The sequence below is a fragment of the Lytechinus variegatus genome, chromosome 17 (assembly GCF_018143015.1).
Source record: "Lytechinus variegatus isolate NC3 chromosome 17, Lvar_3.0, whole genome shotgun sequence".
Lineage (NCBI taxonomy): Eukaryota > Metazoa > Echinodermata > Echinoidea > Temnopleuroida > Toxopneustidae > Lytechinus > Lytechinus variegatus.
The window spans coordinates 4,491,106-4,508,092 of NC_054756.1; the positions used below are offsets into that span (position 1 = coordinate 4,491,106).

The 16,987-nt window shown below is 36.8% G+C and overlaps 1 protein-coding gene across 1 annotated transcript; it reads right to left on the bottom strand.

Moving 5' to 3' along the window:
- Positions 1-2,654: 2,654 nt before the first annotated feature.
- Positions 2,655-10,369, bottom strand: LOC121431339 (cytochrome P450 2U1-like). The gene is made up of 5 exons (XM_041628876.1): positions 9,930-10,369; positions 8,327-8,958; positions 6,870-7,049; positions 5,302-5,449; positions 2,655-3,753 (listed from the first exon to the last, which is right to left on the bottom strand). Exons 1-5 carry the CDS (start codon positions 10,315-10,317, stop codon positions 3,548-3,550), a joined length of 1,554 nt encoding a protein of 517 aa, XP_041484810.1. The 5' UTR covers positions 10,318-10,369; the 3' UTR covers positions 2,655-3,547.
- Positions 10,370-16,987: the final 6,618 nt, after the last annotated feature.

Below are 16,987 nucleotides of genomic sequence, written 5' to 3' on the forward strand. Positions count from 1 at the left end.
AGGCACCAGCAAAAATTATGAGTCAGTGGGCGCGTGATTGCCAGTTATACTGATTTCATATAGACATTTTAAGGACTGTGCCTTTATACGGATATGTATCTCAATTAATTAATAATGCGAGCGCGAAGCGCGAGCTAAAAACTTTTGATATTCAGACCTAAAAAGGGACATTATGAGCTCATAATCATGATACGTAACTGTCTCTCTAAACAAACAAAGCGAGCTGAAATTTTGTATATATTGATCCCAAACAGGGGCATTGTAAGGACTATCTTTTTAGGAATCCATTAAGAGTATATATATCTCACCATAGTCATCTAATGCGAGTGCCAAGCGCTTACTGATTTTGTTAGAATTGTATCTAAACATATGAAGCACATTTTGTAGTCATTGTAATCATGATATACGCTTCTCACTTTTCAAATATTGCGAGCGCGAAGCGCGAGCTGAAAATGGAGGAAATTCAGACCTGAAGAGGGGTATTCTAAGGCTTGTTTGTAGGGATTCACTAATAGCATACGTATTTAACTAACAACTGATGCGAGCGCGTAGCGCGAGCTGAAATATGAAACTCGAATTTCGAGAAAAAGACTTTGTGCATATTGACTTGAACACTGGATTGTAAGCTTCATGCTATCCTATTGGACAGATCAGTTATTTTCTCAATTAAGAAAGTAGTTTCTCTAAGGTAATTGTAGGATAAAGCATACTTGAATTCATGTAAAGAATTCGAATTATGTTCTTTTTTAACAAAATGCGAAGGTCATTGCCCTTTTTTAATATTTTTTTTTATTGCGGAACGTATCGCAATTTGTGTCATTTTGAAAACTATATTCTGCTGTTTTAATGGTGCTTTATTAACATAACCTCAGAAAGTGGATCCATGTATGGTGAGTGCGTCTGTCTTGCTCAAACAAATTATATTTAAAATGTTAAAATATAGCACAACACTATTATGTGATTCTACCAAAGATTTTTAAGAGGGGCATAATATCTTCCATCGTTCGGAGCGACCTTTTGGAGAGGCATGGCCTGTTTTCTCTAATACAATCAAAATCAGTGGTATATGGGCAAGGCGTTTTCATAGTAAGATACAGTGATATATTACGTAAAAAATTGTGCCATCGCTTTTTAACGAATGTAAATCTCGATAAAAAAATAAAGGTTGTAGATAATTTTTTATTTGCTGCTATAATAGCCAATCCAGTCACATCACGGATCGAATTGTTTGTTTCGAATTTTTTAAATGTGAGGTATAACGTGCTTGGATTTGTTACTCATGTGTGAATAAAATATTATTCAGGACAACAAAATGGTCTGACTTCGAATTATTTTGTTTGAAAATCTCAAATAGATGCCCTGTGTACATTTAAAAAAAAAAACCGAAATTTTCAATATTGTTTTTTTTTAAGCTGTATGTTAAAGGTCTATCAAGTAATAGCAATATATAAAGAAGCGTTCACAAGTATTCTTCGTTCTTCCAAAACTTACAGGAAAAAAACAGTTATGATGACGATACATAAAATATAGTTGAGAACTTTCTTCAGACAATATAGGACATAAGATCTCAAAATGCAGTAGTTACATGCATCAAAGAAAACTGTAAAAACTTCAGAGCCCTGGGAACGACTTTGTTCGTAGGGGGTGCTGGTTTGGACTAAAAAAGTACAATGGTCAGATTTTGGTCAGAATTTAAAAAAAAAAAAAAAAAAGATTTCACTACAAAATGATAATAGTTTGGTGAGAGAAAAATTGACAAGAAAAAAAAACGTTTTCAAAACATTATGGTGATTTTTGTGAAATTTCTTTATTTTTTTACCAGGGGGTGCTGCCTGCATTGTTAGAAAATGTATCCTTGGAATAAAAGAAGTTCCTGCAGCAGAGTCCCGAGAACACCTGTAATCTTACCAGATTGCGTAATCTTACATTATATCACGTAAAAATTACAGGATTGGTATTTTGGTGTATGAACCTTACAAATTTCCTTAAATAAAACACCCTTTTCCCCCTTTTAAACAGACCTGTTCTGTTAAATTGCAGAAAAATTCCTGTTTTCTGAATTTACAGAATGATTCTGTTATTGCTTTCTGCAAATGATCTTTTTTCTATAAAATCATGTTTTTTTTACTTCGTATGGTGTAAAACACAAGCAGCCCCCCGACAAATCTTGGGGGTGCTTCAGCATCCCAGCACCCCCGCTTCCCAAGGCCATGGAAAGCATTAATGGTAAAATGATAAGAACTGACATCGGCGTTGACTAAATTCTGATGAAGATCGGTATTTATATTCAAATTATCCTCATGCATGAAGTGCATGGGGAAATATGATAGTAATCGATAGAGAATATTCATGATAGATACAATATATTCTGATCATGATAGAAAATGTTGATATTATGTCGATGATGATAATGATGATGAAAATATAGTGACAGTATGACGATGATATTACCCCACTAGCGTACGGGGGGAGTATGCCCCCCCAAGCAAAGGACGTATCCCTGCCCCCCTGACGAGCTTCAAAGACCTTTTTTGCCCCCCCCCTGACGATCTTGAAGACCTTTATTGCCTCCCCTGGCGAGCTTGAACCATTTTTTTTCCTTGTCAATTTTTTTGGCGGACGTTTTTTGCCCCCCCCCCCTGCGGAAAATCCTAGGTACGCCACTGTATTACCCCTTGTGATAATAATGGTAATAACACTTTTTCAAGAATATATACAAAAGGACATTTCATATAAGGGAAAATCAATATATACCACTTTGGGTCCCTGTGAAAGTAATAACAGCATATCCCCCCCAAAAAAAAAGAACACTTACAATCGATTGCAACCTTTTCTACACCGTTTGTTGCTGTGTGTACTTCGAATCACAGTTGATTGTGTTTTATAGAATAGTAGAGATACCACAATTTTTTTTACAGGGTCTAGAATTAATGACAAAATATAGTGTAATTTCAAATAATAAGCAAACGTTAATTGGAGAAAGTTATTTCTGAGAATTTGAGCCGTCTTCCCGAAACAAAACCGAGTAAAGAAAGTACGTGGGAATTGGTATTGATCCAGAGGAACCAAAATGTGACTTTTATCTTTAAATTCCACTTAGTTTGTGAATTAAAAATTTGATTGGAGAAAAAAAAAACAGAACAGAAAAAATGATAAATAGTGGATACTCAAGATACTTAAATTTAGCAAAATATGATGAGAAATGAAAGAATATAAAATTTGCTTCGCCACTGGGAAAAAAATGTAAGCAATTATTCTCAGAAAAAAACTTGAATATCGATTTATGTTGTATTACCATGATTACAGACATGAAATGCGATACACGGCCGCGTTCATGAAGGATATATTTGGCATTTTGTGGTGCAGTTTCCTTCAAAGACAGCGACATGCTATAAAGGCCTATATCGGCATAATCAAATTTATTGTCACAATTATGTTTGAAATTGAATTTATTAACTGTTAGAAATAATTTTTTGGTGAGATAGAAATAAATGGGCGCTGTATAGTTTGGACCTACTGACAAATTTTATTCTGTTTTCAATAACTTTCATTCTTCATGCCGGTAAATGGCACGAGGCAGTAATCGAATCTTCATGGCATTCGGTCGTAAGATCACACCTTTCTCGAACCCCTCATCGAGTGACTCTGGACGATCACCGAGCGCAAAGTCGATGTTGAATTTCTGCATGATCTTGGCGAAGATGAGGAACAGTTCGTTTTTTGCCAGTTGATCTCCAAGACATTTCCGAGAGCCTTAAGATAAAGAAAGAGCAAAATATTGATTTGTCAATTTTGATTGACAGATGCGTCGATCTTGCTATTGGGCAAACATACAGGTCCCCCCCCCCCGACCATTTAAATACAAGAAAAACCATTAAACTTTGCATAGGAATAGTACGGAACATATACGTATTGTAAATTTGGTAAAAAATTCTGTCTTATACTTAAGCGCCCAGAGCGCGCCGAAAAGTTATAGACATCCTTTTTTCACTTTTGCCCCCCCCCCCCTCATCCGAAACATGGATCGATGGTCTACACATTAAATTACCGAAAGGCACTATGTGTTTTATATTCCATATAGGAACATAACGACTTAATAATCATTAGAGAAGAGAGGTACCTGCGAATGACCAGATTCGGGCTAGGCAATGGAAAACCTTTCATTTTATTTTAACATACACTGCAAAATTTCCGGTGCTGATTTAACACCAGCCAGGTATCTATGTCCACACCAGAAAAGTGTGAAACAACACCAGTTTGGTTTCGGTTTAACACCAGATACACCAGTTGGTATTAAAACAAGCATTGGTTTGACGACAAACTGGTGCTGTTTGAATACTTCTCTGATGTGGACATAATTATATAGATTCCGGGCTGGTGTTAGATCAACACCGGAGTTTTAGTAGTGTAAAGAGATATCACTATTGATTTGGAATAGCCCCATGAGAGATTAGCATTAGTCCATATACCTTATTATCTGGATGTAAATCATTTGGACGAAAAGTTGGCTCAAAACCTCATTGACACTTTCACTGAATTGACTTTGGCCATAAAGATTGGGACAGTGTTCTTTTAACTGTAGTTAGGAGCCACTACCAATAGGTCCATGTCTGACCAATGAGAAATGCTGAATACACTCATCTTCAGATTCTGAAACAGTATTTGCCACTAATGTCTCGTTAAAAACTGTAATGATGCTTGGTTAATTAGTTTTGCAAACTTTTCTGTCGACTGTTGCAAATGCTTGCGAACATTACCAATGTTTGTTTGCACTGTCACATGCAAGCTATTTGCCCACTGTTTGAAACAGTATTTATTTTATAAAGTAACCATGTTGCTAACTTGTCACTAATTGCCCATTTGTAAAGGCTTGCAAATGTTTTGAGAACTCAAGTAAATTTAGCGGGATTTTTTTCGCATGGCGACAAGAAAACTGTTTGCGATAACGAAATCTCTTTGAAAAATTCTTGCAAACTTTTACAAACGTTTTTCCGGTCCAGGCGAAACATATTCGCGAAGTTCTTGGTCATAATATGGATCAAAGAAACTATACTAGCGTACAGATAGGCCGCTTGGGGGCCATGGACAAGACCAAGGGAGAAAAGGAGATAAATGGAAAGGAAAGGGTTTAATTATGATATCTCAAAATCATCGCGCTACCGAAAAGGGCTTAATGGCCTCATTTCTAAATGATCTTTTTTTTTCAATTCTCATTAACACATGATGATACGGCATATGGGCAAATAATGGGACCGTACAATTATGTAGTCACATTAGAGTCAAAATGATTTTGAAACTCACCACAGCTAAATGGCATGTACGCAAGAGGCTCATCAACAAGGGACTTCATGTCATTTGTCAGGAACCTATCAGGTTTAAACACTTCCGGGTTGTCCCAAAACTCGGCACTGTGATGACATGACCAGATGTTCGGAGTTAGAATGGCACCCTGAATAAAAATAGGTAATTAAAACGTTGAAAATATTATTGGTCGATTACAGTGTTTTTCAGTAATTTTAGTGTTTATACCATTTTTTTCTTCTAACTTTACAATTCATACTTTATCAGATTTATGGTATGGTATTTATTACATCATGCATCGCAGTTACAAAGACTGCATTGCACATGGATATACAATCTTAAAAATGTCTCAAAACAGTGTAATTATTTGCATAATTAAAAAGTACACATACTGAATGCAATAAATAACATACTACTGCGTATTAAACCATACTATTTACAGTAAAAGGGTAATGTAAAACACCCCCATAATGAAAACAAATAAGAGGAAGAAGAAAAAAAAAGAAGAGAAAAGAAGAAGAAGAGGAAGAAAAGAAGAAGAAGAAAAAGAAGAAGGAGGAGAAGGGGAGAAGAAGGAGGAGAAAAGATGGGGAAGAAGAAGACAATGAAATAGAAAAAAGAGAGAGATGAAGCAGAATAACAAGAAGATGAAAGATCACATAATATATTGCAAAATGAGAATACAGAGTACTGATATGTAAAAGGTAAAATTTTAAATTTGTTAATCATGGAAAGGGAATTATAAAATTCTTTTAAAAATTTAAAAATTTCAAAGAGACATTTATTCTAAAACAAGATTGAATCTTATGTGTCATAGATCGATCGAATGTGATTACGTCGATTCAAATGCCTTTTACATAATTTCCGAACAGTCCTATAAGAAAAGTGGTCAAAATCAACCTTAATTCTGGTACAGTTCGACAAAAACAGATAGTCGAACTTCATCAATAAGTTGTTCTATTTCTCATAATTATAAATAAATGATTTTTCTAATCAGCATATTGGTGACGTATTTAGACAAGCATATTTTACTTCAGTGATAATACCCTTCGTATGTTGCTGCTGTTTGTCAAAAGAGTGCTGACCCGCCCTTCCCCCAATTCTCCGCCTTTGATTGGTAAAATGCCAATTCGTCTACTGCCAACTCGTCCACTCACCACATGATCTACCTTTATTTAGCCTAATGACGATCCGTCCATCAACATTTCGTCTAACAACCATTTGGTCCAATCATCACTTCGTCTAATCCTCGGATCGTATATGACTATTTCGTCTCATAATCAGCTGGTCTAATATCCATGTAATCTTCATTCATTTCGCCCAATTATCGGCAAGATAAGACCAAATGTTATATGGACTAAATAGAACCAACTACCTTGACGAAATGGTGAGTGGGAGTGGACTAAATGGCAATTAGGTCATGTAGATAGTGGACGAACTGATGGTAGACCAAATGAAAGTAGACGAGTTGGTAATTGGACGAGTTGGTAATTGGACGAATTGGCATTAGACCAATTGAAAATAAACCCTTTGATTCACCCCTAGAGCCCTGGGGTATGCCAGCTTACCTTTGGGATGGTGTACCCTCTCAATACAATCTCTTCAGTTGTAACGTGTGGTATGGCCATTGGCACAACTGGACGGATGCGTAATATTTCCATGATCGTTGCTTGGAGGTAAGGCATTGATTTCTTGTCTTGCAACCGTGGACCCCTTTCATCCAACACGCGGTCGATCTCTTCATGAACCTACAAAAAAGGGAAGTATTTTGTTTTCATTAGTCCTGCATTTTTTTTCTTAGACCATCCCATCTCGGCCTTTTAAAAACCCCGTAACAGTTTATCACTTTTCCTACATTCATGACATCCGATCCCGGGCATGACAAGATCGAAAACCAATATGGCATGGATACGAGTATACGACATTGAACATGTTTTTATGCCTTTCTGGTTTACATCCAGATCAAAATGATTGAATAAGAACTAACTGTAAACTTTTGTTGAGCATTTGTTGAGCATCACTGTCTAGGATTGGAATGGGCTGTAATTTCAGGGTATAATCTTTGACCGTATCTTTAAATATGCGACTGCTTTATCTTATTAAGCTCAAATGTCGATGAACACTTAAAAAGGGCAACTTAATCGAGAAAAGGGGATTGAGGTTTAAATTTAGATTTTTAATAACAATCAATGAATTAAAAAAAAAAGTTGATGGTCACTCCACTTTCTTTAAGATAGGAATATAAATCGATCCTCGAACATCAATCAAATTACCTTTACCGAAGCCCTGCTTAAGACAATTCAGCTTTGATAAAAGGTCAATTAGTCCACCCCACAAAATTGTTCATTTAAATTAATAGAAAAACCATAACGCTGAAAATTTCTTCAAAATCGATTGTAAAATTTAAAAAAAGTTGTAACATTTTAAAGTTTCGCGTGAATTTCACAAACAGTTCCATGCGAAACTCAGTTATATCCGAACGAGAGACCCGATCATGTCCATCACTCAACATATCTTTAGTTTTTTTATTATTTAAATTATATGATATTCAATTTTTACAGGTTTTAACAACTTGACCGATCCCAACAATTTTAAAATGATTGTAATTTCACATGTTAAGGGATTAATAAAACTTTCTTTCATGTGACTAATTAGGAGAAATTGAAATATTGAATATTTCGTATAATAACATTATAATGAGTGAGTGGCCGGTGTCATTAGTCCCCTCATTTACGATAAAACCTTTTCGTGAAATTTGGCGAAATTTTGAAATGTAAAAATGTTTTTAATGTTATGAAATTTTCAGTGGTTATGCTAGTTTGATTTTTTTATGTTATTCAAATCAACTTTTTGTTGAGGTGGACATATGTCCACATTGGAAATATTCCTGTCCAATTGAATCCGATATACTTTTTGTTTTGTTTCGTATGTTAGGTTTTTATTTTTATTGTAGTTCGGTTTACTACGAACAGTTAGTACTTTTTTTTAGTACTGCCCCCTTTTTAAAAGAATTTCTTAGATCTACCTTCTTTTGAATCTCTGGGTAGTGCGCCATAATAAGAACAGCCCACTGAAGAGTATTTGCTGTGGTGTCTGTCCCCGCAAGCATGAGATCAAAGACCAATCTCCAAACCTCCTTGGTCTTCAACCTATCCTCTCCCGTACTCTCATCCTGTTCTGCAGCCTGCATAATACGTTGTACAATTGTGTTGATGTTGTTATGGTCGTACTCAATCGCCTGTGAATACACGGCTGTTGATAGCGTGGTCTTCAAGAACTGCATAGCCTGCCGCAGAGGGCGTAACCTTGGCATGTAGTAGAAGAATGGGAAATACCGTAAGGAGTTCCGGTTGACGACTGGATGCGACGTGGTTACCTGAAAGGAATCTATCATCTGCTGAAGTTTTGGGTCGTCGAGATCGAGACTGTAGCCGTGAACCATGGTCTGGATGACGTTGGCTACGGCTCTGTTGATGTGATGACGAGGATCGAATGACTTTGAGGTTTGCTCACCAAGCTTGCCCAACAAGGAGTCTGCTTCATGAATGATGATTGACTCCATCTGTTGGCCCCATGTCCCGATGTTCCTGAGGCAAGGACCTACCACCCGTCTGGCTGTTTTCCAAAGAGGGCCATTTGCAAGTAAGATACGATGATCTGTGTGTATGTAACCAAATCATGTTAATGGAACAGTCACATTGGCAACTCGGCCTGGGCTCCATTTCATTAAGACTTGAAATAACTTTACCATCATTGTAACTTCCATGGATATCATGATTGTAGTTGGATGCTGAGTCATATGATGACAAAAAAAATTATTTAACCATTTATCAGACGGGTCACGAAGGGGATTCGCGAGCTAAAAATAATGTATGATGATGAGGATGATGATGGTGGTGGTGATGATGATGATGATGATGATGATGGTGGTGGTGGTGGATGTGTTGGTGATGATGGTGGTGGTGATGGTAGTCGTGATGATGATGATGATGCGTGATGACGATGATGATGATGGTGGTGGTGGTGGTGGTGATGATGGTAGTCGTGATGATGATGATGATGATGATGCATGATGATGATGCATGATGATGATGACAATGATGATGATAGTGATGATGATGACGATAATGATGATGAAAATTATGATGATGATGATGATGATAAAAAAGAAGAGGAAGAAGGAGAACCCTTAATAAGTAAGTCGTTAACCCTTTTATTTTTATTTCGCAAATTTCATACATAATAGTAAACACATCTGGATACTATACCTTTAACCAATATTGTATTATATAAGGTACTATATTAGGAAAAAAAATCGCATCTCAGTTGATTAACACTTTAACAAATTAATTCATTTTATTTATTCCTTTATTCCAATTACAGTTACAAAATCATCATAAAAGATTGTCATCAAAAGTTTCTAATTGATGTACATCCATAATCAAATTACATATATCACACATAGTAATAAGTTTGATATCAAAATAGTTTTATGAATATATGTTGAAAAACAATGTGTTACTCAACTAAATTTATCCATTTTTCTTTTTGCCAAATTGATAAATACGATCTTGATTCTAAAAACAATAAATTGGGAATGAAGATGACAATATTATACATGAACCTACTGTAATCTCCTCCATATATCATCTTGTATGCTGCCATGATCTGACGATCACTGCAAACTGCTCTATTCCTGACGAAGGCTTCCCGGATGATCTCGGGATCACTGATGATGACATGGACGTCGGATCCGAAACTAAAACTAAACATCTTCCCGTACTTCATCGCCAGCTTCTCGAAGATGTGCTCCACTCGCGACGGGAATGCCATCGTCATCATGTAGTATGCCATCCGGACCTGGAAGAACCATGGGCCAGGAGGGAGAAGAAGGCGACGTCGTAGACCGCGGAACACCATTGCGATGATGATGCTGATCACCGCACTGCTAAGTACAGGCGTGATCATTGAGCTCGACAACGAGATTTTTGTCGGATTGATCATCTCTGTGATCATTTTTAAATCGTAAACAGAACAGCGTTTACTAACACTGGTTTGATATCGATCCCCAAATGGTAGCAGATGAGGAGGCTGCCGAAACTAAACTGATACTGATGTCAGAGGTGTCAGGCGACAAAGTAATAACTTTCAAATTGAGTTAATCGATTGCAAAATATTGATCCATGATGATAGGAATGCACTATTTGGCAATGATAAACGATCGGAAATTGTTTTTCAAAAGTGGTTACATAGTCAGAGGATGCCAGCCGTTTGAAAAGTCACGAAAAGTCAAGGCAAACAGATTGTTTCCTATATTTTTTGTTGTTGAAAGGGTAGGGCCAATAGACCCCCCCCCCCTTCCACTCAACATTGTGACACAGTGAACTCGAGCGTGAGGTAAAGCATTAGGTATTATACATATTAGCAATGAAGACAAGGAACGCGGAACGGTTTTGGAAGGGGGTCGAGCCAAAAATGGGAGGCTGACCATGCAAAAATTAGATGATCAATTCTACGTTTTCGTACAATTTTTTTCTTAAGTGGGGGATGAAGCACACGCAGCCCCCTCCTGCTTCCGCGGCCACTGTAAGACTACCCCCTGGCGAATCTAGGCATTACAGTGCCCTCCTCCGGGCCTGAACTGTTATCTGCGAAGCGACCAAGCGTGGAATGAGTTCGAACTTTAATTCATGAAACGCAGTCATTGGTGCTCTTTCCTCTCAAAACTAATGCCATGGTCACATTTGTTCTGCGGCGGCCGTACGGCGAGTCGAAAACAGTCGTTTTAACATTTTTTGTCCAACTACATATAGGTGGTTTGAATCAAAATTGATAAAACGGCTGTTTTCGACTCGCCGTACGGCCGCCGTAGAACAAATGTGACCATGGTATAAGCAAAAGAATACCCTGAATGTTGACGGCGTTTTAATAGTAATCATGGTAATAGAAATTGGGAATAAATTTTAATGAAATCCTTGACAAATACACAAGCCCTAGTAGTTATAGCAACATATTGAATAAACACAAGTACTGTAAAATGTTATGAGATCCTGTTAAAAAAGTGTTCCAGAGAGGGAGCGATGCGACCGAGCTCCAGAAAGTTGTGGTATTTGAAACAATTATTTTTTCTAAAGCTTCCCATTACACCCAGAGTCTGACCTCTCCTAGATACGCCTTTGACCCCCCCCCCAAAAAAAAGTATGTATGTACAGTATAGTATCTGATGATTTCGGGATCACGTGAGTGGTACACTTACCCAAGGCCACAATCTATCGGGTTTGATGTTTACAGGATGAAAGAAGCGAATGTCACGCGATGTGAGTGCCACTTGATTAATACTCTATCATTTATATACATGTAATGTTTATGTTGATTGAATGAAAAAACACATAAAAAATTATAACTTCATAAAAATGGCAATTTCTTAGTCATACCCCCCCCCATCTTTCTCTTTTTCCATAGTGCCTTAACCATCCCCTTCTTCCGCTCCCCCTCTCTCTCTCTCTCTCTCTCCCTCTCTCCCTCTCTCTCCCTCTCTCTCTCTCTCTCTCTCTCTCACTCACTCTTTCGCTCCTTCTTTCTCTCACCCATTTCTCCTTCCCTGTCGTCTTACCTTTCACTCATATTCCCTCCACAGCTGCAGTCATACAATTCCGGGTTCACCGGTTATAAGTGTATCCGGGGATAGGTTCACTATCCATGAAGAACATTTTTTCACATAGACACTATTCGTTAAAGCATGATGGCAGCTGGCATAAAAAAGAAGAGGGTTCCTTTTTCATAATATTTTAATGGGCCATTTTGCAATTAATGTTTATAAAATTGTTATAGATACCGATGTAAAAATGGATACCATTCATGATTGAATAAAAGGAAAGGAAACATAAAAATCTCCCATTACCCTAGCGACACTCTTTTTCAAGTTGTAACAGACTATATAGTGACACTTCTCCCCTTTACGAAAATACAAGGGCGCCGCGGAACCCGGGGGGCTGGGGGGCTTCAACCCCCACTTTTTTCCAAAACCGTGTACAAAAACGTAAAATTGACCATATGATTGTGATTTTTAGCATGGTCAGCCCCCCCCCCCACTTTGAAAACCGTTCCGCGGCCCCTGCAATAGTTATCCTTTATTCCATTTTTTTTTAACAATATCGAGGCCCTCTTCTCTGATTATGACTAGTAGCCATCTTCGAACATCAAGAGCAACTTTTTTACATGCAGTCTGACGAGCGACCTCATTCGAAATTCCGACAATCTGAATGGTGGTCCTTGTGATAAGTCAGTAAGTGATAAAAAATAATTGTGCAATTTTTTGTCGGGATGGAGCCACAAATTTTCATTCATCCTTTATCGGCAGGGGTGGCGGAACTGAGGGCAAGGGGCACCCTCCCCAATAAAAATCCAATAAGTAAAAATTACCTTTTCTTCAAAATGGAAAGTGCCCTTTTTTCAAATGAAATGTGTCATTTTTCAAAGTGAAATATACCTTTTTAAAATGAGACATAATACATTTTAGGTTTAAAAAAAAGTAATAAAATATCTAGCTCGTGCTTTGCGTTCTCATCATTTATTGTTTAGTAACCACCTCATTCTATTCGTGCCTATATCCAGTTTCAGCTCGCCCATGCGCTCGCATTATTTGACCCTAATCCTATTTATCATTCACTAAAATGCAGTCCTCATCAGGTTAAATTTTTAGTCAGTGATTTTAAATTTTAGTTCGCGCTTCCCGCTCCCGTCAGTTAGTAAAATACACATATTTTTCATGATAGTAAAAACTGCTTGGAATGTTTGATTTTCATGTCTTATTACATGTAATGTCCAAAAATTTGAGCTCGCGATTTAATTATCAGTCTTTTCTGTATTATTTACAATGTATCTTTTAAATTGTCACATTTAAATTGTATTCATTCAATAATGTGAACATGTTAATTTATCATTGATTTCTGAATAAAATGTCGAAACTCCTGCAAAAAAATCTCTTTGTAATATTAATTAGAGTCGTAATCGACCAAAAAGTGAGTTTCACAACTTCAGATTTGGGATTTTTTCCAAACTGCTTGCTCGCTACGCTATCTCGCGGCAAATATATATATCATCAATCAGAAATCACTTCAGAAAGCTTTGCTCATTTTGATTACTACAAAACATACAACTACTTCACGCAGATGATAATCTCATGGTGAAAATATCCGTTTGCTTCTTGCCCTTTTTGGCTTTGACCCCAAAAGAAAATACGTTCCGCCACCCCTTCTTATCGGCTCGTTACGTTTCAGAATGTTCTTGTTCGTGATTCGTCACATAATTGTGTCATAAGACTCCTGTAGAATCGTTGGTAAAGGGTACAGTACACTTTTCTGTTGCATGGGTCTTTTAATAAAAATTACTGATAATAATTCAGTGCGAAAATGACAAAATTACTTCTTGAAAATGTCAAAATGTTAAATAAACATTGAGAAAAGAAATCATTCTCCTCGGTTGAATCGTTTTGCCCGAGAACATAGCTGAGAGCATGAATTCAGTTCGACAAGGACGTTTTTGTTGATTCAATACAATGGAATATTATCCGACTTGGCAACGGTAATGATAATCGTCCTCGTTGATAATTATCATATCAATTGATTCATTATCAATTTAACATGTAATTTGAGCCTTTAAATCAATGCTTAACACAATTCTTACTGATATGGATTAATCAACAGGAATGGTAATCGCCCTTGTTGATACCATATCAATTATTGATTATCAACATCGTGTCATTGGCATATACTTTGCCGGTTCGGAAAATGGCTGAGAGGATGAATATTGCAACCAACATTGAATAGCAGCCGGCTTCCTAATCAAGGGAGAACTGTGATCAACCTTTGAACTATACCGATGTACACTAGCGTGAAGAAGGGGGAGGGGCTTAGCGCCATGTCCCCACCCCTCTCCCCAAGTTTTACGACCAGAGAAAATGAATGAAAGGGAAGGTAAACGGTGAAATATATCATATTCTCAATGGTATTTCAAAATCCATAACAAAATTATTTTTTCTATTAAAAGGTCAAAAATTTGCTTGCTCACAGCTATTAGGAAATTGCTTTCCCCTATACGCCATGTCTGATTTTGTCTATTTTTGTTTTCTTTGTCGTGAAACTTTGGGGAACATGATCAGGACCGTAGTCAGGATTTTTTTATAAGGGGTTCCGAAATATAAAGAGTGAACCTTTCTAATATAAAATTATGATCGGTTCTTACTCCGAGGGGCGGATCCAGATTTCGCCAGTATAGGGGGCCCAGAAAAAAATCCACATTTTCCCCGATCGACCACCTAAATAAGTCATATGAAGCAGGCTCAATTTTTTTGACATTCGATGTATTCAGACATGAAAAGTGAACGCTGAGAGCAATTTTTGTAATACCAAGATGTGTGTATATCATGTTTATACCGTAAGGTAAGTGAACAAAGTGCGCGAAGCGAGAGGTGAAATACTGACCTGAAAACAGGAAAAGGGACCTGTTTAGTAATATTTGCAGTGACTCATAATGACACACTCTTCAAATGTTAGGCAGCATACTGTCCACACAACAATTGATAATTTTGATAGTTTTCAATCAATATATAGTTTTCACCCAAAGCACACATCATTTTGGTTTAAAACTACCCAGAATCGGATAAAGTATTAACTAATTGTTATATGCACAGTATGTTGCCCAACGTTTTTAAGAGTGCATATATTTCATTAACCAAATAATGTGTGCGCGAAGCGCGAGATAAAACATATTTTTAATATTAAATTCTAAGCATACCAATGATCAGGATATTATCTGAATAAACTATTGATGCGAGCGCGAAGCATAAGCTGAAAATATCTAATATTCTGACCTGAAAGGTTGATGTTATCAGCTTTTTTTGTATCAATGATCAGGATATTAATCTAAATGAACAAGCGCAAGCTGAAACTTTTGATATTTCGATCTGAAAAAACATGATTTTGTGGAGGTTTTAACAGCTAGGATATTCCCCGATGTATCCGATACACAATTCTTTCAGAATTAGACCTAAACATTATTTGGAAATTCTATTTGTAATCATAAAAAGGAAATGATGCGAGTGCGAACCGCCAGCTGAATTCTTCCATAAAAAAAATATTTTAATCTGAAGACTATAAACATTCAAACACGCTTTTGAATAAAGAGGGCTTTTATGAAATAAAATACGAAAGAACAAGTGTTTGCTCATTGAATGGTTATAAAGATATGCATAAAACTGTCTCGTCGAATTAATGCAATGCTACAAAATGGCATAACTTCGTTTTAATATGTCCGATCTTGATCATATTTTACGTGTTTCGTTTGTTTGATTTTTCTATATCTGTTCAAATCATATTATTTCCAGCCTGGAGTACCCCTTTAATGCGAATGCAAAACGATGAAAATAATTGATATAGGCCTACTGACCTGAAAGGGGGATATTTCGAACACTGTTCTTTGGAATTGAAAGGAATGAGTTACATACCTCGCCAAACAATATTTTTTTTTTTTATTCAGCGCTTTTTTGTAATCCTGAACAGGATATTGCGCTGAAACAAAATAATGAAACTCAAATCGCGATTAGGTCATGTAGATTTTAGAATAATTTGTGCATATGGACTTAATAGCGGGATATTTTAGACTCCTTAGTTCATTCACTTTCCTTTTTATTAATACATTTCCTCCCAACCTTCACCTTCCCCAAGTTTTCCATTTTTTTTTTGGCTGTTGGCAAGCGGGGCGCCATCCATCTTTACGCCATTCAGTGTACACTGTCCTAAATCCAAGTTGCATGGACACTTTTGCCAAGTGGATTTGAGGCTTTACAAATATTGTTATTGCTGTCATCATTATCAGTATTGTCATTATGATGATGTTATATATATACATTATGATAAGAAGAATTGTAAGAGCAATTACATTCATTTATGTTATAAGGAACATTCCAGAATGTCTTTGTAAAAGCTTTGGTTATGCAGGCCTCGCCTATTTAAAGGCCAAGGAGTTTTATTGTTGAATAGGGAAAAGTTCAAAATATATGATTTTAATTAAATTTCAAAGTCAAGAGGGTGCTTTTGAACGAACTTTATTCAGAATTAGGATTCAAGTCGAGGCCTTATGGTAGTCTGCTGTGCAATTAAGCCCTTCACTCGAGTTAAGGGTCTAATGTGCAGCCTAGCTAAAGCCTTGTGTATTGAAGGCCCTCTCAGCGGCTCAGGTGCTAAAGGCCTAGTCCGATTGCGTGGAATCCTACTTGTTGATCAAATTTTTAATCAGGGTCTGTACCTGCAGATTAGCCTTGTGGTGCAGGTAGTCACACCTAATGAACTCGACCGCAGAATCCAATTAGTTTAAAATTTATTAATATTTTGTGAAAGCACTTCACATCGATCGTCATGAATATTCATTAGGTTGGCTAATGATGTCACACCCCATGGCCTTTTTCTTATGAAATTACATAAAATTGTATTTTTTTTCCATACCTGATGTGTGATTGATGTGTCTCAATTATGATGAAAGAAGTTACGGCTATGAATAACCAATGCACTTAATCAGTTGTCAATCCAATTGTTTTAGGTCTTGGTAGAAAATAAGTTTAGATTAAACCTCATTTCAAGAACAAGTGGGGATATGACATCATCACCCAACCTAATGAATATTCATAAAG